This window comes from Sporobolomyces koalae (genome assembly GCF_050403365.1).
Source record: "Sporobolomyces koalae JCM15063 DNA, S_koalae_JCM15063T_v1_ctg16, whole genome shotgun sequence".
NCBI classification, from domain to species: Eukaryota; Fungi; Basidiomycota; class Microbotryomycetes; order Sporidiobolales; family Sporidiobolaceae; genus Sporobolomyces; species Sporobolomyces koalae.
In genome coordinates, this window is record NW_027481755.1 from 116065 (window position 1) to 142308 (window position 26244).

At 54.9% G+C, this 26244-nt stretch overlaps 8 protein-coding genes across 8 annotated transcripts; 6 read left to right on the forward strand and 2 right to left on the reverse strand.

Moving 5' to 3' along the window:
• Positions 1 to 64: 64 nt before the first annotated feature.
• JCM15063_003074 (uncharacterized protein) lies at positions 65 to 2529 on the forward strand (the record flags this gene model as incomplete). The annotated part of the gene is made up of 7 exons (XM_076678669.1): positions 65 to 67; positions 155 to 385; positions 478 to 572; positions 654 to 663; positions 1136 to 1277; positions 1356 to 1644; positions 1716 to 2529. The coding sequence occupies 7 exons, from the start codon at positions 65 to 67 to the stop codon at positions 2527 to 2529; spliced, it is 1584 nt and encodes a 527-aa protein (XP_076534161.1).
• Positions 2530 to 2853: 324 nt separating this feature from the next.
• JCM15063_003075 (uncharacterized protein) lies at positions 2854 to 3615 on the forward strand (the record flags this gene model as incomplete). Its single annotated transcript, XM_076678670.1, has 3 exons — positions 2854 to 3063; positions 3127 to 3222; positions 3301 to 3615. 3 exons carry the CDS (start codon positions 2854 to 2856, stop codon positions 3613 to 3615), a joined length of 621 nt encoding a protein of 206 aa, XP_076534162.1.
• A 661-nt stretch (positions 3616 to 4276) lies between these two features.
• On the reverse strand, positions 4277 to 5600 carry JCM15063_003076 (uncharacterized protein; the record flags this gene model as incomplete). Its single annotated transcript, XM_076678671.1, has 2 exons — positions 4277 to 5463; positions 5534 to 5600. The coding sequence occupies 2 exons, from the start codon at positions 5598 to 5600 to the stop codon at positions 4277 to 4279; spliced, it is 1254 nt and encodes a 417-aa protein (XP_076534163.1).
• Positions 5601 to 10483: 4883 nt separating this feature from the next.
• Positions 10484 to 16819, forward strand: SMN1 (Smn1p; the record flags this gene model as incomplete). The annotated part of the gene is made up of 16 exons (XM_076678672.1): positions 10484 to 10753; positions 10866 to 11915; positions 12212 to 12266; positions 12332 to 13081; positions 13135 to 13554; positions 14271 to 14424; positions 14537 to 14641; positions 14703 to 15061; positions 15127 to 15225; positions 15290 to 15402; positions 15463 to 15541; positions 15604 to 15677; positions 15740 to 15860; positions 15920 to 16098; positions 16162 to 16180; positions 16245 to 16819. 16 exons carry the CDS (start codon positions 10484 to 10486, stop codon positions 16817 to 16819), a joined length of 4422 nt encoding a protein of 1473 aa, XP_076534164.1.
• A 384-nt stretch (positions 16820 to 17203) lies between these two features.
• On the reverse strand, positions 17204 to 18675 carry SUA7 (transcription factor SUA7; the record flags this gene model as incomplete). The annotated part of the gene is made up of 5 exons (XM_076678673.1): positions 17204 to 17387; positions 17450 to 17763; positions 17845 to 18263; positions 18386 to 18427; positions 18495 to 18675. The coding sequence occupies 5 exons, from the start codon at positions 18673 to 18675 to the stop codon at positions 17204 to 17206; spliced, it is 1140 nt and encodes a 379-aa protein (XP_076534165.1).
• A 121-nt stretch (positions 18676 to 18796) lies between these two features.
• On the forward strand, positions 18797 to 19650 carry GET1 (GET complex subunit GET1; the record flags this gene model as incomplete). The annotated part of the gene is made up of 4 exons (XM_076678674.1): positions 18797 to 18880; positions 18959 to 19124; positions 19189 to 19371; positions 19448 to 19650. 4 exons carry the CDS (start codon positions 18797 to 18799, stop codon positions 19648 to 19650), a joined length of 636 nt encoding a protein of 211 aa, XP_076534166.1.
• A 623-nt stretch (positions 19651 to 20273) lies between these two features.
• Positions 20274 to 21755, forward strand: JCM15063_003080 (bZIP transcription factor; the record flags this gene model as incomplete). Its single annotated transcript, XM_076678675.1, has 1 exon — positions 20274 to 21755. One exon carries the CDS (start codon positions 20274 to 20276, stop codon positions 21753 to 21755), a length of 1482 nt encoding a protein of 493 aa, XP_076534167.1.
• Positions 21756 to 22245: 490 nt separating this feature from the next.
• On the forward strand, positions 22246 to 26197 carry RPN2 (proteasome regulatory particle base subunit RPN2; the record flags this gene model as incomplete). The annotated part of the gene is made up of 12 exons (XM_076678676.1): positions 22246 to 22264; positions 22329 to 22443; positions 22565 to 22755; positions 22837 to 22988; positions 23064 to 23216; positions 23284 to 23742; positions 23807 to 24230; positions 24298 to 24545; positions 24612 to 24887; positions 24963 to 25352; positions 25446 to 25634; positions 25706 to 26197. 12 exons carry the CDS (start codon positions 22246 to 22248, stop codon positions 26195 to 26197), a joined length of 3108 nt encoding a protein of 1035 aa, XP_076534168.1.
• Between the last annotated feature and the right edge of the window lie 47 nt (positions 26198 to 26244).

Below are 26244 nucleotides of genomic sequence, written 5' to 3' on the forward strand. Positions count from 1 at the left end.
GTGTTCGCTTTCACCTTTCAAAGGCAGTCCTGTTGCTACAATCGCTTGATCTGCATTGCCCATAATGGTGAGCGTTTCCTCTGCAGAGTTTCCCCAAGTCGGATGATGCGCTCAACTCTTTCCGAATCGCGGTCGGCTCGATGTATCATGACAGTCGTCGTCCCTGTCGGAAGCGTGCAACGCGCCCAAACACCACTACGATACCTGCTTCAACCACTGGCTCAAGTCGTATCTGCTACTAGTCGCACCACCACTCTCGAACCCGAGCGACACGCCCGCCGGCATCAAGGAGCGCGAGAACCGTACTCGGGCACTCCAAGACAAGAAGGACGAACTCGAAACCAAGTGTGGCAGGCAGTACCGCGAGTATCAAAAGTGTCTGAGCGTCAGTTTGCGCTCTTGTCCTACCCCCCGTCTCGCCGCGTTTGCCAGCAATACTGATTTGATTCTGCTACCATCCTGCCTTGACAATCTTAGACCGCTATCAAGGGAGTCGAAGGGCTGCCAGAATTGCTCGCGGGAGCGAGAAGAGAGGAACCTCTCGACGGATGGTCCGGGATCAAACTCACGACGTGAGCAAGCTCTCCCTGCTTCTCTCAGTCATCCTCAAGTCAGGCCAAAGCTGATTCGCTCGCGAGTCTCTTCTGACGCAGCGAGGAAGATGTGCGGCCTTGAAACCTTGTCGAACTGAATCTGCTGAACATGGAGGTCTTCGCAAATTGTTGTATCGAATCACTGTCTCGTTCTGTAACGCCTACACGCACGCATCTCCCATCATCTCGTTCTCATTCTCCGAGTCCTGCATCGCACGGCAATCGTTTCCGAGTTCTCGGAAGCGTTGTCTGCCTCAAAGGGAAGCGTTCAGATTCAGGCTGACAATATTCCGCAGGATGTATTCCCGAGCCAGAGTCAGGCAATAACTTTGGCTAGAGTTCTGATTCTGGCAATGCGAGAATGAGAATGTTGAAAAACGTGCGGCTGCTGCAGCTGCGTCACGGATTCTTTCGCGAGTGTTCCGCCATCCCCTTTCCCACTCACTCTCGCGACCTCTCACGCGTAACATCTCGAGCTCGACTCTCGAGACTTGCGTACTCTGCCGTTGATCACGCTGGACCGACCTGCTACGGGCACGAAGGACGCCCTGACTTCCCAAGTGATCGCTATCCTCAACTCGACTTTGCCAACCTTTGAAAAGTACATACACCACGCGAGCCTCTTGGCGAACCGAGTCAAACAGTCCGACTCTCAAGTTGTGCAGTACGCGCGACACCTGTTGGGTGAGAACACATCCGGATCTCATCATCATCCAAGACGGCGTTTCTCGAGTTCTGACCAGAAACTGGTGCACCGTACAGCGAACCCGACTCTCGAGCACTACTTGAACAAGTCGACCGATTTCGTCCTCGCGCATTTACCCTACGCCATCTCGCTCGTCTGCCTCTTGCTCCACTTGGGCATTTCGCAACTCGCACACTCGCGCAGAACTCGTCACAACCACTCGAAAGCACTCCAGTTGCGCGCAGACATGACCGACCACTACGGATTGGGTACGTTTGCGAGGAACGCGGTCGAAGGCTTGACCGGATCCACTCAGCAAGATTCGAACGACTTTGGCGTCGTTGAAGTTCAATGGGGTCGAGAGAAGTGAGTCTTCGTTCCTTTCTTCCCTCTCAAGAAAGAGAAACTCACCAGTCTCGGTAACTCTTCCCCTGCAGGATCCGGGTTCCGCTACCCCCTCCCGCATCTCCCCTTTCCGCGCTGAAAGCGGCACTGTACAACATCACGGGCGTGCCACCTTCGCACCAAAAGTTGATCTATTCGGGAGCTGTCCTCAAGGATGACCTCGCTCCGATGACCGCGTTTGGCCTCGTCGACGAAGACGCTCAAGTCGCAGCTTCACCGGCGAACGGCGCACAGGGGGAAGGGTCGACAGGACGATCGAAATCGTTCTGGGACAGTTGGTCCTTCACGGGTTCGAGGAACTCGTCGACCCAGAAGATCAAAAAGCTGGTCATGCTTGGTTCGAAAGACGTCAGTGCTCGAGTTGACGACCGACTCTCGAACCGCAAAGATTTGCAAGATTTGCGAAATGCAGAGAATGCCGCTTCAGGAGGTGCCGCAGGAGGTGGACCCGCCGTCGAGGAGAAAAAGGTCGAGAGCGAAGAAGTCATCTCGAAACGGATCAAACAAATCTCGACCGAGAAACTCCAAGAACTCGAACCGCAAGTGACTCAGGTGGAGGGATGGATCGCCACCCGGAAAGAAGAGCAACAAGCTGCGAAAGCTGGAACTGCTGAGAACGATGCCGAACCAGCATCATCAGGCGCGAAAGGAGGACCTCCACCGAGGATCCTCCTGTACCTTTCAGAGATCCTGTTGCAAGGGTTGCTCAAGCTCGATTCGATCGAGATCCCGAGCGGGTACGAAGCGGCGAGGAAGGAACGGAAAGAGGCGGTCAAGCAGGTGCAAGACGTGTTGGACCGAGTCGACCGGGCAAAGGAAGATTGGAAAAAGTCGGGACTGTCCTAGAACGCAGGGAACACGCCGGCAAAGTAGAGCTTAGCAATGAGCTACATAAGCGTGCATTATAATGAATGAAACCGTAAATAGCTCGCTCAATGTGGCAAACAGAAACTGCTAGCTCAATGGCCACCTTGCGGCTCGACGATACAATACGCAAGCACCTGCTCTCGAGTATCAAACGCTTGCCGAGTGTATCAAGCACATTTGATAGGACATTCGATTCTCGTTCGTCTCGGAACGAGTCCGCGGACTCGCCGCCCTTGGTCTTTTGCAAAAAGCCCAAACCGCTTTTACGTCCATCCCTCTCTGTTACTGGCATCAACCGCGACTATGCTTCCTTCTCAAAATGGTGGCTGGCAGCCCCACCCGATCTTTCCTGTGATGGACGAGATTGTCCTCCATGCCAAAGGGCGCGAAGAAGCGAGCGAAATCTGGCTCGGCCAAATGAAGCAAACACTCGTCAGAACGTGGATGGACAAGGACCTCACGCTTGTGACCCTGAAAACGGTACTCGACCGTGTCAAAAAGGGCGAATACCTCGTCAGTCCAATGTACGCAAGAAGGGGGGGATTCGAGAAATAATGTATCAGCTTGCTGTCCCAGATGAACTTCGACAATACCTTGAACCCCGAATTCACTCCGATGAATCTCATTCGGTTTCCTAGCAACGAATACGCTTTACCTTCCTCGCTGCGACCCGTGAGTCCGAGGGTGAAACGCTGAAAACATGCGTCCCTTATGGCAATGAGTTTCGTCAACTCGACGCTTGTTCCGCAGAATTCTCTCTCGACCGAGTCTCTCATCCAGATCCACGGCTTCAGTGAACCTGCAGATGACGAGCGCGCGTTCGAGCGAAAGATGAGGGAAGCCATCGACGGAATCGCACGCTTCTACGCCAAGAAGCATGCGGACTGTCGCGCCAAAGCCGACCGTTGGTCTCGCCAAATGAAAGATCAACTTGTCGGCGTTAGCATCGCTGCGAATGCTTACGCCTTGATCCGCTGGAACCTTATCGTAGCGGCCGAGCAAGTGCGCTGTGATCAGATCCTCCCAGACTCGAAGGTTGGCCTTTCCTTCCTTCCTGTGGTATAGATCGAATCAACTCGTCACTGAGTGCAAGCACAATCGGAATTACAGGATTTCTTTGCGCGCACTTCGGCTCTTCAAGCTCCTCAAAATGTCGATCCGAGCGTAAGTTTTCAGACTTCACTCTGCTCGAACCTAGTGGGATGCTTACTCGTGCTTTTCGATTTCCTCGCACGGATCGCAACCACCTCAGGATTCTTGTTTCTTCCACTCGCCGCTTCTTTCGCTGGGCCGTATCTCGCGTCGCTACGCTAAGATCACTGGCTATGCTGGTCCTGCAGCCGAGGGGGGAGGGTTGCACTACTTCAAGATGTAATCTCGGATAAAAAGCGAATTGTCCATGATAGCGCTGCTGCAATCCGTCTGTGTACAGTAGTGGACGATGCGCTTTCACAGGACCGCACTGTTTCGTCGTGCTTTGCAAGATCTGCGCAATTCGTCGAATTGAGCACTGTCGAACTTTTAATTTGGTGCACAAGAAGCTCTGCTCTCGCACTCTCGCTCGAGGCATAGGATATGTTGGGCACAGATTGCAAGGCAGGAGAGACCACGATCATGAATGATCGAACCCGAGAAAAGAGTCTATAAAAAATAACAGGCGGATAAACCGAAGAGGAGACACGTATTAGGAAAAGAGATACAAGAAGGGTTTGTAGGGAAGCGATGTCTATTGTCCGAGTTGAGCCTTGAGAGCTTGGTTCTCGGCCATCAATGCTTCGTTGAGCTGCTTGAGCTTCTCGACCTCCTCGCTCAAGACCTTGAACGTCTCGGCCTTCCTCATGCGAGACTTCCTGGCCGCGAGGGTGTTTTGACGCCTCTTGAGCTCAATCTGACTCAACTGTTCCTCGTCGAGCTGGTCGGCATCGAGGGGGATCGGTTGAGTAGACGGGAGGGCAGGAGAGGACGAGACACGAGCTCGTTTGGCAACCGATGCCGCCACCTTGGTCGAGCCCGAACGCTTTTTGGACGTGGCCGACTCGGTCAAGTAGTTCTTGGGCAAGGTCGGAGCATCGTAGTCGACCATCTTCTTCTTCGTGTTACGGAAGCCCAAGTGTTTGTCGGTCGCGTATTCCTTCTCGGCAACCTTGGCTGCAGCTTCGCGTTTGATTTCGGCAACCGACTTGCGCTTGTTGCTGGCTCGAGTCGCTGTCGCTTCCTCGGCAACGGCGGGCAGCGAGACTTGAGGGGCAGGGGAAGCGGCAACTGCTGGCGAAGACTCCTGTTGCGCAGCGTCGTCACCAATGAAGTCCTCGAACGAGAAGGGCACCGATTCGGTCGAGTTCTGTCGAGTGAGCGGCGCGTGTTGACCGACAGGGGCTTGCGACTGCGCACGAGGAATGATCGGCTTGATGTCGGCCAACTCGTGGGCAGCGACAAGAGGGAGAGCGGCGAAGAGCGAAGGGAGCTCAGCCGTCGTGATCGTGCCGGGAGTACCAGCAGCCGCCGAGGACGACGCGGCGAGATTTGCGAAGGAAGGAAACGCGAGCTCGGCCGGGACCGAAGGCGAACCGTCGTACGAGACAGTGCCGAAGAGGGGGGACGCGTCACCGAAGTCGCCTCCGAGCGACATCTCTAGGTCGTACGGGCTGCCCGAGATGCTCGACGTGGTGAAAATGGAGTCGGCGGGCGAGAGCTCGAGTCCGAGCGGGGAGTCGAGGAGCGCGTCATCAACCGGACGGAGCGGACTGCGGTTCAACGTCGCGAAGGCGTTCGTGAACGAGGGCGAGGTCGAGACAGCAGAAGCGTCGAGGGGAGCGAGGCAAATCGACTGCGCATCGGCAGCGGGAGTGGCAGACACGACGGGGTCGAACGACGAAAAGTCGAGGAAGGCCGTCAAGTCGGCAGCAGTCTCGTCTGTGAAAGTGATACAGCAAGCGTGTCAGTCCCGGGAGTGGGGAACAAGTCGGAATGGAAGGAGACGGACCGAACTTGGACGAGGACTGCTGCTCAGCGAGGTACTGGTGGGTGTACTGGTTCATGGTTTTGGGCATTGTGGGGTGATCAAAAACAGGCGAAAGGATACTCGGCAGGTGGGACGCGGGTGGGTCTACGGGCAGGCTTGTTGTCGGGCGGGACACGGTGTGGACGATGATTGGGGTTCTGGTTCGAGCGGCGGGGACATGATAACTTGGATAGGTTCGATGACTTGGGGGTCGCGCTTAGGTCTGAACAGCAAAGCGAGAGGAGAGGGGTCGGTGTCAGTTCCAGATGCGTTGACTCGGCACCGCCGTGGGGGGAGACTAACTCGATACTTGATTGGATACTTCTTGATAACGTGGTACTCTATTGATTTAGAAAGCCATCTTGATAGCGAATGGGCGGTAGATGGGTCTAGTGAGTGTGCGCGGTGAGGTAGGAGGGAAAGAGGAGCGTTCCGGTCTGGCGTGATTCTTGACTCGCGCGAAAAAGTTTTCCGGGAAAACTTTTCCGCAATCTTTTCTCGGCGCTCGCACTACGTGAAAAGATCTCACAGTAGCATACATGTACAGTACATCTGAAGGAACACTTCTTTTTGTATTATCTATCACCTAGCACGTTGTGACTTGTTCTACCTCTGTGAAAATGTATCTCTCCCTTCTACAAAAAAAAAAAAAAATCTTTCGGATATCCCGGTCACAAAGTCGTCTCATCGACGGCAGAGTGAAGCAATCTGCCGTGCGGTAAGGGGGCATCCGCATGATTTCCAACGCCCGAGCGCGGCGAAGGGGTACGACAACTGGGCAAATTGATCTCGTACGTTCGATCTGTTGGAGCAAAGGGAACCTAGATTACCGTCCTCAGATAGACTTTCTCTACTTCTCAATATTTACTTTCCTTATTTACTATTTACATTCCACACATATCTCTATTCATTTGTTCGCGCCTCTACTCTTTCCTCTTTACGCTATCGTCAGTCATCTCGTAGCTTACCTAGAGGACCTCAGCCCTCTATACGATCAAAAAGAGATGCCCTCTATAACTTGCAAATTGGGTACGAACGAAGTGCAATTCGCTTGTCTAGACCTCGTTTCTCGGCTCGCGTGACTGCCCTGGAGCCGGTGCGCTCGGCGGAGTACTTCCAAGCGAAACCAGCTCGACTCACTCTTCAATTTGACAGAAGACAAGGTCGAAATCAAATGGGGTTTCCAAAGATTTTGTATTTTTTTGAACGATGCGACTACTTCAACTCGGTGCCTCACTCTCTTGCTGTGCTTGCTATCAATGTAGAGCGCACTAGCAGCCTGTAGCAAGTCGTCATGATGCCTCTTGAAGCGTTCCGAGGTGAAGCCGGTGAAGAGAGACGACTTGGTGTGGGAGAGGTTGAACGATCCTTCTCGCTTTCTCAAGCCGTCGTGGCGTGTTTGGGCCGCATGCAAGTCATCTACAGAGAACCTTCTATCACTGTATAGGTCTAACTGAATTGCAAAGCGGAGTCCGAGAGTTCGAGAGCCGGCAGCATCGCCTCTCTGATCTCTTCCTCATGCTCTTCACCTCGAACCGTCGGCCCGCAGCCAGCTGGTCCTGTAGACCTTGGACTTGATGTGTGAAGTTTCCGCGGGTCCGTCCAGCTCTCTCTCCACCCTCAAATGCTCCCCGCTGAGATCATCTCCTGTCGCGCAGTGCCCAAAGGCGTGCTACCGCCTTGAGCCCCGGGCTCTTACCGAGCACGAGCACAGAGCAAGCGAGCCGAGCTCCAGGCTTCGAAGGCGGAGATTTTTCGACGCTTTGCCGGTTCGAATTGCTCGAGTTGCGGCCCGGGAACTCGCTGCCTCAAGACCGATCGAGGTCGACACCTTGACCTGGAAGATGCCGAGGCTCTTGACCGCTACGCATTCCATATCGTAGGTTCGCCTCTTTGTGCATCGACAGGATGACCTGGTTCCCAAGTTTAGCTGCGCTAACCCTAACCTTGTCTGTACAGGCCTCAAAAGTGTACACGCTCGGTGACCCACCCGTCGAAAGTCACGCTCTAGTGTACCGACAAGATCGCAGGGTTTAAAAGTGTCGTCGTCCCTTCCCTCTTACTTGCGCAGAGAAGCTACACTACGCGGCGACGGCATTCCTGGTTTTGCGAGCGGGCCAAATACTCGCTACGTCCCGACGTCGAACAACGACGGCGGTCAACAACAGTACACCTCAACCAGCTCGTCCGATTCCAATCCTTTCGCTTCAACCTCGATGACCTTTCTTTGGGTTTCCTCCCCCCAATCCCTCGCCCTGTTGCACCTACCGTTGTCCAGTCCCGCCTACAATCTCTTCATTGTGAACATACTCCGTGTTTTGTTGTTTCTGATTGCATGTTGCTTGTCTCTGATTTCGCACATAGTCTTTTCACGGTGCTTGTCGCTTCTCGTTCCATTGCAACGTGCGTCTAGGTCGGGTACTGTCCATTTGATTCATGATTGCACATAAGTATGGGGGTAGAGCACTAAGTGGATGCGAGGCACCCAAGAAAAGTCAAATTTGCCATCCGACACGGCGGAAGAGACCAGCAGCTGCATCTGCCCCTACGGACCGTGCTGCGTGAAGAAAGGCTGCCGATCCAGTCTGGGAACAGTACTGTGCCTGGTGTATCTCAAGGCGACGCTTCACTGGCGGAGAACAATGTAAAACCAGGGATCAAGCGTGTAGCAAGCGAAGATGAAAGAGAATCAGGACTCACTCTGAACGAATGCACCCTCAATAGCGTTGAGATCAAAGGAGTAAGCAGGGAGGTGCAGAATGACGCAACCTATCGGTTTAAAGGTAGCCGAGTTGAACTAGAGAGGGGTGAGCGATAGCCGCTATGCGTTCAATCGATTCGATGAGCGCATGACCCATATGTACTCGAGCGCGGTCTAGAACCGGGACTGAGCGCGGTAGAGGCCAAGGGTTCATGAGGGGGAGTTATCGCAGGGCAAACGAGAGAGGCGATGTTGTGGGAAGACATCGGCCGGGAAAATCACGCCAGGTACTCACAACATGATCAAGGATGAAGGTATGCACCACGTTGACATCGATAGAGACCGAGATGGCGTCCACTGCGAGCATTCCTCCCATTTCCACGGCAGCCAAAATCGAGTAACGGGATCCCTTAGCCCAGCTCTCGACCGTTTTCGCAGTCTTGCCACGAACAGAGTAGCCGTGGGTTCGGAAGCTTTCTCAAGCATCCTTTGTGCGACTCGTCAGAGTAGCTATTTGCGATGCGTCGAAGTTTGAATCGACGAAGCGGACGAATTCAAGTCGCTGTGCGGCACCTCCTTCGGCTACGTTTCTCCGGATGAGCTTGCGACTGATCTTCAGCTTCTTGAACTCGCTACCAAGACATCGGTCGGGCTGTCGTTGTCGAGACAGAGGAGGAGTCGATAATCGCGAGCGTAGGAGTCCAGGGAAGCCGACGATGAGCTGTCCGAGTGTGACAACGAGTACAGGAATGATATGTCGGCTTTCTGTCTCGCTGAACGGGCTGTCGAGGCTGGATGGACCCGGTCTCGTCTCGTAGTTTGACCCAATTCTTGATCGTTCTCCCAGCTACCTTGAGCAGCACGGCGAGGCCTTCGATAGGGACTCTAGCATCGTATCAGACAGAGTGCAGCCTCAGGTGTCGTCAGGGCGAGGAGGCGGCATCGTGTTGAGTGAAGAAAGGGTGAACCGCGAGTCCCGGGGCCGAGAGAGCTCTCCCTCTCGATTCGGGAGGGGTCCGGCGCATAAAAGTACTCTACAATGCTCAGGTATACACTACGGACCTTCAGCACGCCCTCTTGCAGCCTGAGGACGCAGCGAGATCAACCCCGTTTTTGTGTCAAAAAAAAAAAACTTCAATGGAAAACCATTTCGAATTTGACGTCCGACCTTGTTAGTGCATGCGAACGACTCTTGAGTCAATGCTTGAGTGGCGGAATTGAGCGACCTCTCGTTCTCTCCAGGCACTCATTCATCTCTGAGTCGTCCGCTAGTCTGTCTCGTCTCGCTCGAATTCCGCTCGTACACCCCAATTTCGCTGCTGCCAACAAAGGAGGGATGACAAGACCCTGATATCTGGCGGGGTGAGAGGCTGCGAGTCGAAGTATGTGAGATAAGGTGTTGCGATAATCGTTATTCTGACCCCAGGGAATGTCTTCTTTGATGTCTTGCGTTGAGATACTTTGACTGGTTCCAAAAGGCAAGTGATCGCTTAGCGCTAAATAGCTCAGCTTTGAACTTGAAGTCGCGCAGGGATCGCATTCAACTCCAATAAGCGGTTTCAATTCCAGCAATTAACAGATACGCGATATTGATTGGCGTTCCTCATGTATCACATGGGCTTCGCTCACTGCTTTTCACGAGGAAGAATAAGGAGTCGGACCGCTAGACTGTCGGTCGATCGGTCGCTGCAGCCGATGGCTATACTGACGCCAACTTTCGAAAGTACGAGTACCGACCAATTCTGCGACTTGAACCGCTCGGATCCTTCAAGATAGGAAGTCAGAATGTGGTGGATACGTAGGACGTGTTGACCTAGGTCGATACGGGGCTCGTTCGCTGAGTATTGAACTGTGTCGAACCCGCTTAGGAACAGTAGGGGAATAGACAGCCACAGTCTGACGCTCTCGCGGTGTTCTCGCTATACTCTGAGAAGCCTGTATCCTTAAATTCGAGCTCGCATAAGACGAAGAGGGTGTGATGCGAGATCTTGATCTAGAACGGCGAGCGATTGCGTTTACTTTCTTCAGACTTTCCACCACACCACGCGGAGCGGCCTCAAGACTACTGAATTACAGCTCGCGCAGTCGCATAGCAGCACCTTGAGCAAAATCGCACCCCTCCGTCGCCTTATCACCCGGCTGGCAACCCCTCCACGATCCATTGTCTGGCTCCCCTCCTGCTTTCCCCTCCTCGTTCCTCCTGGGGCACAATGCCCCGCCGCGACAACCCAATGCTACTCAGCGGTAGCCGCGACGACGACATTAGTACTGTCGAAATCGAACAAGAGCAGCCCTCGAAAAGGCGACGCGTTGATTCCAGTCCTGCTTGTGAAAACATCTTCGGAGACAACGGTCAGCCTGACCGATCAGAGAGTGAATCTGAAGAGGAAGACGCAGAGAACAAACACGACCTATTGGTGTCGCGCGAGAAGGAAGCGAGACCGAAGCGCAATCCTGAGGGATACACTACCGAAGGCCGACGCGACTACGTTGTCTTGGATGTACGTGCGAAAGCAGAATCGGCGAATGATGAACGTCGACAGGGTGAGCGAAAGCTAGAAGCACGTCTTACCGTGTGATCGCGCTGATTGACCATGCGATTCCTCCTCGCAGAACTCGCTCGCCAAATCGAAAAGGTTTGCGAAAAAGGTCAGGCCTCCCCGCATGTTCCGCGGACTCGTACAACGAAAATTGACACTGCCGCATTATCCAGCTCTCGAAAAGGCGCCACACGTCGGTTCTGCGTTCCAGGAAGTGCGCAAAGAGAACTATGTCTTGAACGGCCTTGACGAATACCTACCCGGCGCACGATTCGACTCTGCGCAAGCAGTCGCAACCGCCGACCCGAATTCTTCCACTGCCGTTTCGCCTTATGGAATGCAAGTCTGGCAAGGATTAGTCCTCGCCCTCGGTAAGGAAGAAGGCAGAGGTGCCGTTCCTTCCGGACTTGCGGCAGCGGCAGTGGACCTGCTCTCCAACCTTGCTCATCGTGCAGGAGGCGGCGCTGAGGTCTCATCCGGTAGCGAACTGCAAGAGGCATGGCGGCTCGCAAAAGCACAAGCTACGACACTCGTCAACGAGACACTCCCTCAAGGCTCGGAGACCAGAAAATATGCCATCGACGCCATCGAGCACCAGACTATCGAGTGGTCTGGAAACCTGTTCGACGTTACGTCACATGTATCCAACTATGCGCCCCTCGCAAGCTTGGATCGGGCGGACCATGCAGAGGGTATTGACGCGGACAGTACCTTCACTGGGCGCTTGATGCGCGAAAAAGGTTCCCACGTTTACGATACCCTCTTGATCGACGCAAACGGGTTTGCCGCAGACCCCTACTCCCTCAACATCCTCACGTCGGCCCTCGTTCGCACAACTCCCGTCGAGGCGATCGATCGCGAAGACGGCAGTGGTGTCGAGCTCCGTGGTCTCTGTACGCGGGCATTCTGGGATACTGCTGGCATCCTAGTCAAAACGCGCGCGCGATGCGGGACGGTCGACATCCTCGTCGGACCACAAGCGCACAGCCTCGGTCTTACTGCAGCGGAAGCGAATTCAAAAGAGTCAGATTACAATTTCGTCAAGGTCCGAATTCCGCTCGTTTTACCTGGTTTCGAAAACGAGCATGGTGCTTACCGCGAAGCGGTCACGGATCTTGACGCCGTGAGTACAAGTACAGCGAACCGAGGCTTCTTGCAGCGAGACATCTTTGCACGGGATCGCTTATCTCGAGCGCTCGTTTATCGCAGCTCGTCACATATTCGATAACTCTAGGTAGCGTCAAGGTCACCAACATCGGTCTCTGTTCGCCGATGTGGTGCGCCGGGCATGTTGGCGCTCTCTACTCCGTCGCTCGCCAAAACCTGACGAGAGGGCAACTTGCCGTAAATACTCGTTGCTCTGTCGGAATCTCCTTGAAGGCATTGACCTAACATGCGCTCCCCCATATTTCTGTGCAGGACGCTTCCGAGGCTGCTTTACACGTTCTAAGGACAGGGCGAGAGCTTGACACTGGTACGTGCATCTTGTAGCTTCTCTACGACTGTCGCAATACTAACCTCATGTGCAATCGGTGTTAGTGCAACGGTCGAACTTTGCCGAATCCGCCATTCCTCGTGGTCAGCTACTCGCATACCATCCAAGGAACGCGCTAGGCTTGGCAATTCAAGCCAACTCACTGCGAAGGGACGAAAAGGAGTTCCAGGCTTCGCTGGATCCCGCCCGCGTCCCTCGTGGTGGCTTCCGCTGTGAATCCCTTCCGATCTGGCTACAGCAATCGCTTCAGAAGCGGCTAGGGACTGCAGTCTCGGCCGATTGCGACTTCGTGGAGTTCCACAACCTACCGTCCGAATTGCAGGATCACTACGCAGAAGCAGCGGTGAAGTCGCCTACCTCGAGCACCGCGAAAGCGCGGCTGGATGGCGTATCGCCTCTCGAGGCTTGCTCAAGTCTTGTGCACCTCAAGGCCAATGCAACCAAGCGAAAGCAGGTATTTGACGACGGAAAGGGTGGAACGATGAACGGCTTGGAGGCAGGTGCAAGGAAGGCACGTGCGACTCTTCGCACGATGCAGCTCGATGACGGACAGGGCGGCACGATGAATGGCCTCGAGGCGAGTGCGAAGAAGGCACATGCGACTCTTGGCAAGATGCAGCTCGATGACGGACAGGGCGGCACGATGAATGGCCTCGAGGCGAGTGCAAGGAAGGCACGTGCGACTCTTGGCAAGATGCAGCTCGATGACGGACAGGGCGGCACGATGAATGGCCTCGAGGCGAAGGCAAAGAAAGCTTTGGCAACGAGGCTGGCGAATGGGACTTTCATAGACGGTGGGTGTCTTCTATTAACTCGATTTGGAAATTAATTGATCTCTGGCCAACAGATTGGTCTGGTTTTGTCGGCTTCATCTGGCGCAATGCGCTTTGGCAATGGACCAAGCGACCAGCGCCCGGAAAATCGTGTGCAGGTATTACTGTGGACGTCCCATCGATCCGACGCCGCCTGTTGGAAGACAACAATCATGACTTCAGCGTGCACCTCCGACGTGATGACCGTAATCTCAAAATCAGTCTAGTCCGAAACCTGAGAAAATTCCCTGAAGGTGGTCCTGCGGCATGGCGCAAAGAGATTGGAGCGCAAAAAGAAATGCCTGTGGAGGAGGAAGAGGAGGAAGAGACGCTGTCGCACTATCCAGCTCCCGACGAAGCATTGGCTTCTCCCTCGAATACCAATCCTCCTATGACTGAATTGCTGGAAGCGAGCAGAATCCTGGATGCGCCCGCTATTGCATCGAGCGACGCGCGTGAGCGTCTTTTTGCCCACTATCCCTGCTTATCGTCTCAATTGACCATTACGCAAGCATGTCCAGCCGCTCCCGCTCTTGCGCTCGCCGAGCCCACAAAATCCACGGGAGCGCCAGAGAAGAAATTCCCATGCCCTCATCCGGCGTGCGGGCGAGGGTACGCACGGAAGGACAGACTCAATTTGCACATCAAAGTGGTCCACCAAGAGGCCAAGGAGTTCAAGTGCCGAGAATGCAACAAGCTATTCTCGAGCGGGTCCAACTGCACGCGACACTGCATTAAGGTTCATCGCTACGACAAAGTCAGTGCTGAGAGAGGTGTGGTTCACGAATCGACTGTGTAACACGCCGGCGAGTATTTCATCTCGCACTTTCTCGAACACTCGAGAAAGTATTGCTCTCCCGATTTCTCTCGTTTTGATCTTCATTGTACATGTTCTCGCTCTCTGTTCGCTCTCCTTCATAAACCTCCGTAGCTTCCCGTTGCTTTTCTTCTCTTTCCTCTTCAGCTTGGCAATTTGGTCCTTTCACTTCCATAACTCGTGGTTGCCGAGAGTTTCCTGATCCTCATTACAAATAAGACTTGTATTTACACGCAAGTCTTACAGGGAGCCAGCTGCAGGATCGGGTGTCGACGTCGGGCGCGTGCATGCACCGCACTCTCTCTCGGTCCCCCATGCATCTCTCACCTTATCTATCGTTATTGCTGCTGCAAGCCGCAGCGACTTCGGCCCTCCAGATCCCGTTCCGCGCCGCCTCGACATCAGGATCGGTCGAAGCGGATCAACAACCCGACTCTTCGTCTCCCGTCGACTGGCCCTATCGCGAGCTCCCCTGGGGCGAAGTCAACGTCCTGTCTACTACCGATACGTGAGCTCGATGAAGCTGCTTCTTGGCTGGTCACAGCGAGCTAGTCGAGACTTACCCCCACATGCATGTCCCGTCCTACCCCCTTTCCGACTGGTGCCGCCGCTTGCGATAGTCATGGCTGGCTCCTCGGTCACCAGCGCAACGAGCCTAGCTTCAGCGGAGACTGGGGCGATCTGTACTCGTTTGTCTCGAGTCTCAAGGAGGAAGCGCGCAAACGGTATGCACTCGTCCGTCTCGCTCGACTAAGCGATTGTGCTAATTCATCACATTGCCTCCAGCGGAGTTGATCTGCTCCTCGTCGATTCTGGCGACCGCGTTGACGGGAACGGACTGGTCGATGCAGAACCTTCGGCGAACCCGAAAGGGTACACCGCGTTGTCACTCTTTGCCCAGATGCCCTACGACCTCGTCACGACCGGAAACCACGAGCTCTACCGATACCCCGTTGCCAAATATGCGAGAGAAGTGTTGGCTGCCAAGTTTGGAGAGAAATGGGTCGTATCGAACGTCAACATCACGCTAGCAGACGAAAGAACAGGACAGGAGACGGAAACTCTGCTTGGAAATAGGTTTCGCAAGTTTGAGACCACGATGGGCCGAAAAGTGACCGCATTTGGCCCACTGTTCGACTTCAAAGGTACGGCTTCAAAGCTTTCGTCCTGTCCGACGATTGCGGTGGTTGATCTTATCGTCACGCTACAGCCCATGCTCCAGGTATCAAGGTGCAGAAACCGAGCGAGATGGTCAAGGATTACTGGTTCCGTGAAGCGATTCGAGAACGCCCTGACTTTTTCCTTTTCGGTAAGCTAGACAGCGGGCAGCCGCAGCGATCGCGTATAGCTAGTATGCTGACGCGTTTCTCTAGCTGGTCACATGTCTGTGCGGATCGAGCCGGACTCGGAATGGCGAGCCATCATTGCTGCGATTCGCGCCGTTCATCCGACTGTGCCAGTGCTCGTGTTCGGTGGGCACCATCACGTGAGTCGGTTCGCTTTGTATTATAAACGCTTCGCATATCTGATCCAGTGTACGATCCAGATCCGAGACTGCGTGCAAGAAGACAAATACAGCATGAGCTTGGCAGCTGGCCGCTATATGGAAACTATCGGTTTCGCAAGTGAGCCGACCACCTCTTGTGACCGAGCCCATAAATCATGGACTAATCGAAAGTTGTACCAGGTGTGAGCGGGCTGAATGATACCTCGAAACGGCCGAGATTCGCACGAAGGTACATTGACCAAAATCGCAATTCAGTCAGTCGCCGCGATATCGCCTTTTCCCAGCTGTATGAACTGACCGCATCCCGCTCTTTAAGTACGCTTATCACGCTGGCAAACGAGACTTTGACACGGAACGCGGCCAAGCGATCACGGCAGAGCTTGTCGCGACGGCGAAACGATTCAACTTGACGGACCAATACGGCGTCGCCCCACAAGGTGCGCTTCTGATTTTCGAGTGTCTTGAACCCTATAAACTAAATGCGTTTGTTCAATAGACTATTTCCTCCATCGCTACCCTGCAACTTCGCAACATTCAATCTTCCACCTTCTCACTACCGAGATCTTGCCGACTCTCATCCGTCGAAGTGATCGACCGCACCCACCTTTCAGCGTTCTGAACACGGGCTCTGTCAGGTTCGACTTGTTTCAAGGCCCTTTTACCCGAAATGATCAGGTACGTCCCACTTCGTTGCCCCGAAACTACAACACGTCCTGATTCACCAAGTTACCGCTACAGTGGATTCTCTTGCCCTTCCGTGAGTGTCGTATCTCTTCCATACATAATCCGCAGTCTGACTCGAGCTTTCGCATTGCAAACAGCCAATAACTTCCTCTATATCCCATCGGTGCCGATCCGGCTCGCATCCAAGTTGATTCCTTACATGAATCTTGTTGGAGAGCATGGTCTGCTCCCGACTCAACGACTCTTCTGGAACGAATCAGAAACCCTTGTCCATGCGGATCGATTAGAGCTCGAGCCCGAACAACTCATCGCCGCTGAAGCCGTCCATCTCGAACATGCTCGCCGAAAGCATTTATTACGAACCTCCGAACAACCCGTCGCCCTTCGCGGCAGGTGGAAAATGAACCCGTTATCGGAAGGATACGTGACTCTCGATTCGTGCGGTCCTGACGATCTCGGAGACGATACGCTTCACACCCCGTACAAAACCTCGCGCCAACCCATCTTTGTCTCTACAGAGCTACCTCGAACTGTCGACGGGCAAGGTTCGGTCGATGTTGTGTTTTTCGATTTTATCCAACCCGACATTCTCTCGGCTCTCAATTATCTCGATGACGACAAGAGATGGGAAACGAAGGACGTCTCGAAGTACATGGAGGATTTGACAGCAAACACCTTGCTCGAGACGTGGGCCAAAAAGGCCTGGAACTGAGTGAATGTTTATACCTCCGCCTGGTTTGCTCTAGCAATACGTTTATTACCCGCATCTTGTCTTTTTTTCCCCTATTTCCTCTCTACACCTCTCCGCTTGCATTGTGATCATGTCTTTCTCGATCTGAACCTCTACGCTTGCATTGTGATCATGTCTCTCTCGATCTGAACCTCTCGTTGCCTCACGGCGCACCACAAGAGACGTGGATATGAGCCAGCGAAAGCAGAGTCGACAAAACGAGGTGATTACAACAGTTACAGATTGAGCAGGTTGCGAAGTACGTGACAAAGGACAAGACAGGAAGTAGAGCAAAGAAGGAATCGCGACGAACGCGACCTAGGCAAAACAGGGGAAGGGTTGGCTGTGAGAGAAAGTCATGACCTTTTATTCGGGTTTGACTTCGTTCGTCGCGGTTGGAGTCGAAGGCGAGGTGGAAGATCCGTCTGAAGCAGTCGTCGATGATGCAGCATTCGGATCCCCTCCAATCCTGTTCCAATCGGCTTTCTCCTTTCTCGACTCGTCGAACCATCTCTGGTCCACGAGTTTCGCTTTGTACGGCAGCAACAACCTGATTCAAATCGGATAGTGAGATGTCGTGACCAAGCCAATGCGAAAGAGAATGAATCGTACCGGTAACCTGTCCTGATCGTACTGTCCTGTACCCCAGCGACCTCTGAAATCTTGCGCGGATCGATCCTCGATCCAAAGAGGGTCGTGACAAACAGGATGCAACTGCTTGCGATCGTGATTGGGCTCCGACCAGCCAGGATGCCTTCCTCGACCACCTTGTTACCGGTTAGGGCGCACGCGCGCTGCATCGGGACGGACAGACCGAGGTGGTTGCAGTATCGAGTGATGAGCGAGTCGAGGTCGGTTGAAGGAGCGGCATGCGGAGTCATCGTTTCGAACGATTTCTGGATCACTTTGAAGCAGTCGGTAATTTGCTGTAGCAAAGGAGGTTGTCCTACGTCAGCATCAGAGCATGAGATGGTGCTCGTGGCGAATCGCGTCCAGAAGGCATTTACTTTCTTGTCGACTCCGGTCAGGGTCATGAGCTCCTTGAACGTCCTGCCGACGCGGCCTTGCTTGCACGCGACGAAAATGCACGCTCCGATGACGGCTTCCTGCTTCTTGCCCCGTAGGAGCTTCTCCTCGTCACATCGCTTGAACAGCATCTTGGTCGTGTCGATGATACTCTTGGGCAGACTGATCGTTTCGCACATGGTTGAGATTTGGGCATACGCGCCAGGCAGGTCTCGGTTCGACACATTCTGCGAGTCTCGCGTCACGCGGGACGCGGCCATCTGAAGCGCGCGTGCGACTCCCGTGTTGTTGTCCTTGAACGAAATGACGGTCGTGAGCTGTTCAGACGGGTCGAGGAGAGGATCCTGAGGGCCTCCAACACGAGATGGGTCGTCTCCTTCCGAGTCGGCAAACGAACGCCCTGTGAAAATCGCCCGCCGAGCAAGGACACAACGAGAACAAGGGAGCGAGAGTTGAGACGGGCTTGAATGAATTGCACCAGAATTGACAGAGGGTCGAAGCCTGAGGAATCGGCGTGCTTACATTCAGATCTGGTATCGACGACTTTATCTCCCAGCACGAGACCTGTATTGGCGAGAGGCTTCAGCGAGAATACGAGGAAGCACGGAGGCGAGGGTCGGTGGCGACTGACCGCAATTGCCGCAGACGAGATCTCCAGACGAGTACTCTTCTAGCAGCTCGGTGTCGTCCTTGCAATCAGGGCAGGTCAAGCGGACGTTGAGGTCTTGATGGAACTCGGCTGCTTTCTGTGCCGCCAACGCGGCTGCGGCCGCCGGATCAAGCTTGAGTGCAAATGCGGTCGGAGTCGCCATAGTAGGCACAGCTCAGGCAACCAGAAGCTGTCACAAGAGAGGTTGAGGGACAAGGTCCGAGGAGCGAGAGACAAGATGCACGGCGACCGTCGTCTCTCTCTCCACCAGCAGCCTGCACACTATGGAACTTGCGCTGTGGCTTTTGCTGAGCACGCTGTTCATTCAGCTGATCGAGTACATCGGCTCGGACGCGCTCGCTTCGTTCGTGAGTCTCATCATCCTCGGCCCGCGTCTGTCCCCCCACCCTGTCGTGACTAACGCTTCTTGTTGAACCCTTACGCAGATCTACACTCCGTTCGCCCCCTCGTCGGTATCGCAGAAGGCCAAGAAAGCCGAGATCCTCCAGCTCCGCGCCGATCTCGCCGCGACTTCCTCCCAGGACGAGTTCAGCAAGTGGGCTCGCATCCGCAGAAAGCTCGACAAGGCCGTCGCCGAACTCGAATCTACCAGTACGTTGCTCTGGTCTTGGCTCAGCCTCCCGCCAGACATCTGACTCTTCCTAAATTCGTACAGACTCGACCTCGACCGCACACAAGGCTCGCTTCCAGACCTCGTTCAAGTCGGCCCTGTGGCTCTTGACGACCATCATCCCATTCATCGTCTCGTCCTACCACCGCAAGACCCCGGTCATCTGGCTGCCCCAAGGCTGGTTCGGTCCGCTCGGCTGGTGGTTGAGTTTCCCTTCAGCTCCTGCCGGTCCGTACCTGCCCTTATTTCTTCGCTCTATCACTGCACGTCTTATTCAACTTACGTGGCTGTTTTGCTCGAGCAGGCGCCGTTGCGGTTTCAATCTGGACCATGGCTTGCAAGCGCACCATCTCGAGCGTCAAGGCCGCGATCTACGAGTTTGTGCCGACGCCCGAAGAACGGACTGCTCAGCAGATGTATGCCAAGGCGCAAGAGGCGAACAAGGAAAAAGTTCCCGTCGGAGTCAAGGCAAGCGGAGGGGAGGAGAAAGTCAAGACCGAATTGTAGATTCGCAAGCACCCGCAGCGTGTTCAGTAGACTCGCAAGGAATCAAAATTACCATGAATGTCGACCGAGCCTGAGAACAGTGTACCTGCGCGAGAGGCGGTAGTACAGGCTTGAAAAACGAAATATACGCTCGGATCGTTCGCGCTGACCGCGTTTTTGGACGCGATGATCGCGTCGCGTTTGTCCCGAAGTGACGGAAGAGAAAGGCGCGAACAAAGTAGATCGGCGGCGGCTGAACAAAGTGATCGTCGCGACCCGGCTCGCGGATCACGCGACGTCAACCGCGACATGTCAAAAACAGGCAAAGTCGAAAGTCAATCCTCATTTCCGTTTCTTCTCTCTTACATCTTCTTGCTCATCCAGACACGAACTCACTTGCGCCGCCCGTCCACCTCTGTCCAGCTAGCTCTTGTCGGCGACAGCACCTCTCGGACGTCCCGTGGGGCCCGGCTCCCCCCACCGGACATCTCTTTCGAGGGTGATCTCCGTGCCGAGTCACCACCATTCCTCTCTCTCCTGCAGCCTCGTTGCCTGTACAAAGCGCTCGTTACCCTCTTCTCCGTATCATTGGGTTAGCTGCACTCTCCCCTGCACCTCTGCCCTCGCTCGAAGCAAGGGATCACATGGATAAGCCAGCGCTTACGAATCCCGGTGTCCCTGGTCTTGCAAGTCCGGCGTACGCCGACGTGGTCTCCGCACGCGGGCATGGACACCAAACGATGCGTTGCGAACCAATGATCACGCCAGGCTCGCCCCTCTTTGGAGCGACGCACCAAGTCCTCCCGGACGAGTTCGGACATTCCGCAAAAGATCATGCAGATCACTTTGATCCGTTCGTCGGTAAGTCCTTGTCACTCGACATTCTTGTCATTCCGCTCGTCCCTCCACTCCCCCTCGACGACCCACTCCCACTCAGTTCTCGCAGACTCTCGCTCAAGGTTCTTTCCACTGAGCCGTACGAATGCGAAACTGACAACGCTGCGCTCTCTCCATCCTCAGACTTCAGTCTCTTCGACGATGTGCCGCTGGGTGCGATGCAACAAGCCTTTCCTCCGACCCCCGCGACTTTTCACCACCTGATCCCGCCTCAGCCTCGTCGTCCATCAACCGCGTCCTCCTCCTCCTCGAGCTTCCACCATGCGTGCGCTCGTGTCACTGCATTCGATCAGACGCTTCAATCTCCGCTCGGGCTCGAGAGTCACTCTGCCTCGCCCCAGTTCTCCGACGACTACTGGTCACCGCCTCCCGCGCCGCAGTACCACCCTCAGCACGGAGACTTAGCTGTGTCGCCTCTCCTACTCGACAATACGGCTTCACCTGCGAAAGAAGGACGACCGTGCGTGACCTTGTTCGGCACGCCCGCGAGTGGTCTCGTTTCGGACTACATCGCTTCGCAAGCCTCACCGTCCGCATCGACTCTCGCAGCCTTTCCCGACTCTTGTGGGCCTGGCACCGACCGTTGTGCTCGCGCATTCTCGCCCGTCATGTCGCAGCGAACCTACGAAAACCTGCTGGACGCGTGCTCGACCGAGGGTCTCGCGGCCCTTCCTTCGCCAGCTCCTGAACTCGACAACCTTGAGGCCGTCGAGAACGGTGAAGAAACAGATGAGAGTATGGTCCAGGTCAAGGAAGACCCCGAATGGATCCCTTCGCCCGGTCCGAGCGCACGCTCGCCGCGCAGTTCACGGGGCCCGCTCGTCTCGACCCCTTCGGCGAAGTCTGCGACCGCTGCGACGACGAGACGCTCGAATGCGCCTCCGGTGTTGCCGCTCGACGCGCCGATCCAGGAGAGAAAGTATCGAACTGTTTCACGCACGTCGCGCAAACCTATCCCGCAAGCAGTCCTGCGACGACACGCGAAAGCGCTCGAGAGCGGAGAGGTGGCACCACAAGACCTGGTCGACGAGGCGACGAAACGTCGAAGACTCAACACGCTCGCAGCGCGCGAAAGTCGGAAGCGGAAAGCCGAAGCGATCGAAGACATGGCCAAGGAGAACTGTCGGTTGCACGCCGACAACGAGCAACTGAGGGATCGAGTCGGCGAATTGGAACACGAGAACAGAGGTCTTCGGAACAGGATCAACGAACTCGAACGCCGCTCATGAGCTCGCAAACCGATGAGAAACATCAAGATCTGAAAGAAATTTATACCTCGCCTTCCTGCCCAGATAGATAGAACTCCTCTGCAGTATTCCCTACCTTACCCAAGACCCGATCAGTACCTGTACCACCACGCTAAAACTTATCTGTTACCCCTTCTGAATCGTATGTTTGTAGCCGATCAATATCAGCCTCTTCGACTCTCTGAAGCCTCGCCTAGGCGTAGGCTCTCCGAGAGATCCTCAGCGTCACACGATGATGAGAGTGTCGGTGGCCCAAGTGAGAGCCGGCACGTGAGACGGCTCGAAGGAGAGAGCTTGAGCAACGAATTGGCGCCGCGACCTATATAAGGAGCAAGGGCTCCGTACAGGATGCCCAGCAAGAAAACGGTTTCGTTCGAGGGAGAGCAGCGAGCAGTGTGAGGGAACGGAAGGAAGGATTACGACGACGTCGACTCGTCTCGCTGGTTTCCACCAAATTGCCATCTCATCAGCGATGGTACAATCTGCACAGGGCGAGTCGCTCTACAGCTCACGAGCCCTGGAACGGTAGCTGACCGTATTTCGATCGCGCTGCAGGTCTGTTGTCGTTGCTGAGCGAGTCGGAACAGGCGCTCCAAGCGAACGCTCTCACTCAACTCAACCGCCACATCGATACATTCTGGGCAGAGGCAGTCGACGAGATCACCACCATGTGCGTCCATCATGCTCGTAGCTGCTTCCAACCCTGTTGTCAGGCTGACTGGTTACGTCCCGCTGTGCCGCATTCGTCATCTCCTCGCTTCGCTCCTTCGCGCCGCTCTCACGACTCACAGCGAGGCTCTGTCCGAACAAACTGCGTTCCAAGCACGCGAACTCGCCGCGCTTGTCGCCTCGAAGCTGTACTACCATCTCGGCCAGTTCGATGATGCGCTCGCGTTCGCTCTCGGAGCGGGCAAGCAGTTCAACATTGAAGGCGGCGCACAACTCGGTCGAGCCGAGAGTGAATACGTCGAAACTGTCATCGGTGCGCTCCAATTCCACCTCCCTCGAAATCATTGCGCGAGGCGTTGGCTCGCTGACCACTGGTTCCAATTGTGTCCTCCAGCGAAAGCGATCGACCAGTACGTCGCGCAGCGATCAGTCTCGCCGCCAACGGCACCGGGAAACTCGGATCAGGCTGCGCCCGTAGACAGTCGGCTAGAAGCGATCGTCGAACGCATGTTTGAACGATGCGAGCGAGATGGCGAATACAAGCAAGTGAGTCGTTCAATCCCATTTGCATTCATCCATCCGTCGACTTGAACCTGATAAGCTTGCGAATGTGTCCCTCAGGTGCTCGGTATTGCCGTCGCTGCTCATCGGTTAGATGTCGTCGAACGCATCTTTAATGCGACAAAGGATGCTTCTCTCCTCGACTGGATCTTGCAGATTGTCGTGCGAGAAGGCGTCGTCGTTGCGAGCAGCTCTCGGTCGTACAAGAACGAGGTGCGAAATCGACTCTTACGAGCGAGTGACTACTAGATGGCCGCTGATCCTCCTCTCGCACCGACAGGTCCTGAATCTCCTCATCAAACTCTTCTCTTCTGTGCCCGACCGAGATTATTTCGCAATCACTCAGTGCTTCGTGTACCTCAACGACCCGTCCCTCGCGTCGTCGCTCCTGTCTGAACTTCTCCACCTCGGCCCTGCGACCGAATCTTCAACCGAACCTGAAGAGGACAAGGTGCTCACAGCCTACCAAATCGCATTCGACCTCGCCGAAACGGCAACCCAAGAGTTCTTGCAAGTCGTCCGAACCTCGCTCGCGCCCGCCGCGCCTCAAGCTTCCGCCTCAGCTCCGGCAGTCGAGGGAGAGAACACGCCAGCAGCTGCTCCGGAGACTCAAGGACCCGCAACGAGCCACCGCGAGCGGATCGTTGCGATTCTCAGTGGCGAAGAGAGCATCAAACTGTACCTCGAATTCCTGTACCGCAACAACCATGCCGATCTCTTGATCCTCAAAAACACCATGGTCCGCTACGCTCATACCCAAACCTCGTCCAGATACAGAGTCTTAATTTGTTTTTACTGAACAGGGTGCGCTCGAGGCACGCAATTCGATTTACCACTCGGCCGTCTCGTTCATGAACGCGTTCGCGAACGCCGGCACGACCTCGGACTTGTTCCTGCGCGAGAACCTCGACTGGCTCGCGAAAGCTTCCAACTGGTCGAAATTCACAACGACCGCCGCACTCGGAGTCATCCACAAGGGTAACCTCGCCCAGGGCAAGACGATCCTCGAACCGTACCTTCCCGGATCAGCCGCCGGAGGTGCCGCGGCGAAGAGTGTCTATTCGGAAGGTGGCAGTTTGTACGCGTTGGGACTCGTCAACGCGAACCACGGCAAGGAAGAGACGGTCAACTACCTGCTTGGAACGCTCAAGGATACTCAGGAAGAAGTCATCATGCATGGTGCTGCTCTTGGACTCGGAGTCGCTGCCATGGGCAGTGGTAACGAAGGTGAGTAAATCGGTCGTCGTCGCATCTGGACTCGTCGACTGACCTGGCGGTCGTATGATCGGTTCAGAAATTTACGATGCGCTCCGTGACGTGCTCTTCAACGACTCTGCCATCGCTGGAGAAGCGGCCGGATACGCCATGGGACTCGTCATGCTCGGTTCGGGATCTGCAAAGGCCCTCGACGAGATGGTCCAATACGCGCATGAGACTCAGCACGAGAAGATCATCCGAGGATTGGCAGTCGGAATTGCGTTCGTGCTCTACGGCAAGGAGGAAGAGGCGGATGCCATGATCGAAAGCCTGTTGGGCGATGCTGTGAGTCGACAATCTTTACTCTTTGGTTGCTTCGAACCAAACTGACCATTCAATTTCTCCTTCCAGGATGCCATCCTTCGATACGGAGGAGTTTACACCCTTGCCCTCGCCTACGCTGGAACGGGTTCGAACGCGGCCATTCGCAAGCTTCTCCACGTTGCCGTGTCGGACGTATCGGACGATGTACGCCGATCGGCAGTCACTGCTCTCGGATTCTTGCTGTTCCGCAACCCTCAACAGGTGCCGCGCATCGTACAGCTCTTGAGTGAGAGTTACAACCCGCACGTCAGGTACGGTAGTGCGATGGCTCTCGGTATCTCTTGCGCAGGAACGGGTCTCGAGGTAAGTCAAAAAAAAAAAACTCTGCCCTGGACGATTGAGAATGCCTTACGAATCGAATCGTTCTACAATCTATAGGATGCTATCGCTCTCCTTGAACCGCTTACGAAAGATGCCGTCGACTTTGTTCGTCAAGGTGCTTGCATGGCGCTCGCCATGATCCTGATCCAACAGAACGACGCATCATCTCCGAATGTGGCCTCGGTGCGACAAAAGTACACCAAGATCTTGTCGGACAAGCATGAAGACGCGATGGCCAAATTCGGTGCGGCCCTGTCGCAAGGAATCATCGACGCTGGAGGTCGCAACGTGACCATCTCGATGCAGAACAAGAGTGGCAGTGGCAACATGCCGGCGATTGTCGGAATGGCCTTGTTCCAACAGTTCTGGTACTGGTTCCCACTTGCGCACTGCTTGAGTTTGGCTTTCACTCCTACCGCCATCATCGGTATCAACAAGGATCTTGCGGTGAGGCTCTTGTTCACGATGCAGACTTGTGAATGACATGACAAGGAACTGATCATTTGCTCCCGTGTCCATTTTCTGCGTTCGCCGCGACAGATCCCGAAATTCCAATTTGTGTGCAACGCCAAGCCTTCCCTCCACGCTTACACTCCAGCAACGAAACCTCCGACAAAAGAAACGGTCGAGAAGGTCAAGACGGCCGTGCTCTCGACGACTGCGAAAGCAACGGCCCGACAGAAGGCAAAGGAAGCCGAGAACAAAGCTGACGATGTCACCATGGAGACGGTTTGTCGAGATTCCTTCCGTATTCCAAGCCCCTTTCCCTGGAAGCTGATAATGTGATCTCCCTCGCTTAGGACGAGTCGAAGCATGTTGCACCAACAGAAGATGCCGAAATGAAGGATGATGCTGAAACCGCCGCGACTACGACTGGTGACGAACCTTCGACCTCGACGTCATCGAAACCGACCAAAACTCGGAAAGCACCTGAACCGTCTTCCTACAACGTCGAGAACTTGTCTCGAGTCACTCCTTCCCAACTGGCATCGATCGCGCTCCTTCCCGATTCACGTTACGTACCCGTCCGAGCTTTCCCTTCTGCTTCCGACTCGAACCGAACTTCGACTTCGGGAGGTGGAATCTTGCTCGTACGCGATTCGAAACCTGAACAACCTCAAGAACTCGTCGAACTCGAGGTTCTCAAACAACTTGAAACTCCGGCGGCACCGGCACCAGGCGCGACGACGGTTACACAAGAGACAGCGAGTGCCGGAACGAACGATGACGATCTTCTGACGGGACCGATTGCAGATGTTCCCCCTCCCTTCGAATGGACGGACTGGGAGTGAAATCACGACGGATGATCAAGTAGATTGTTTACATTTTTCTCCCCGCG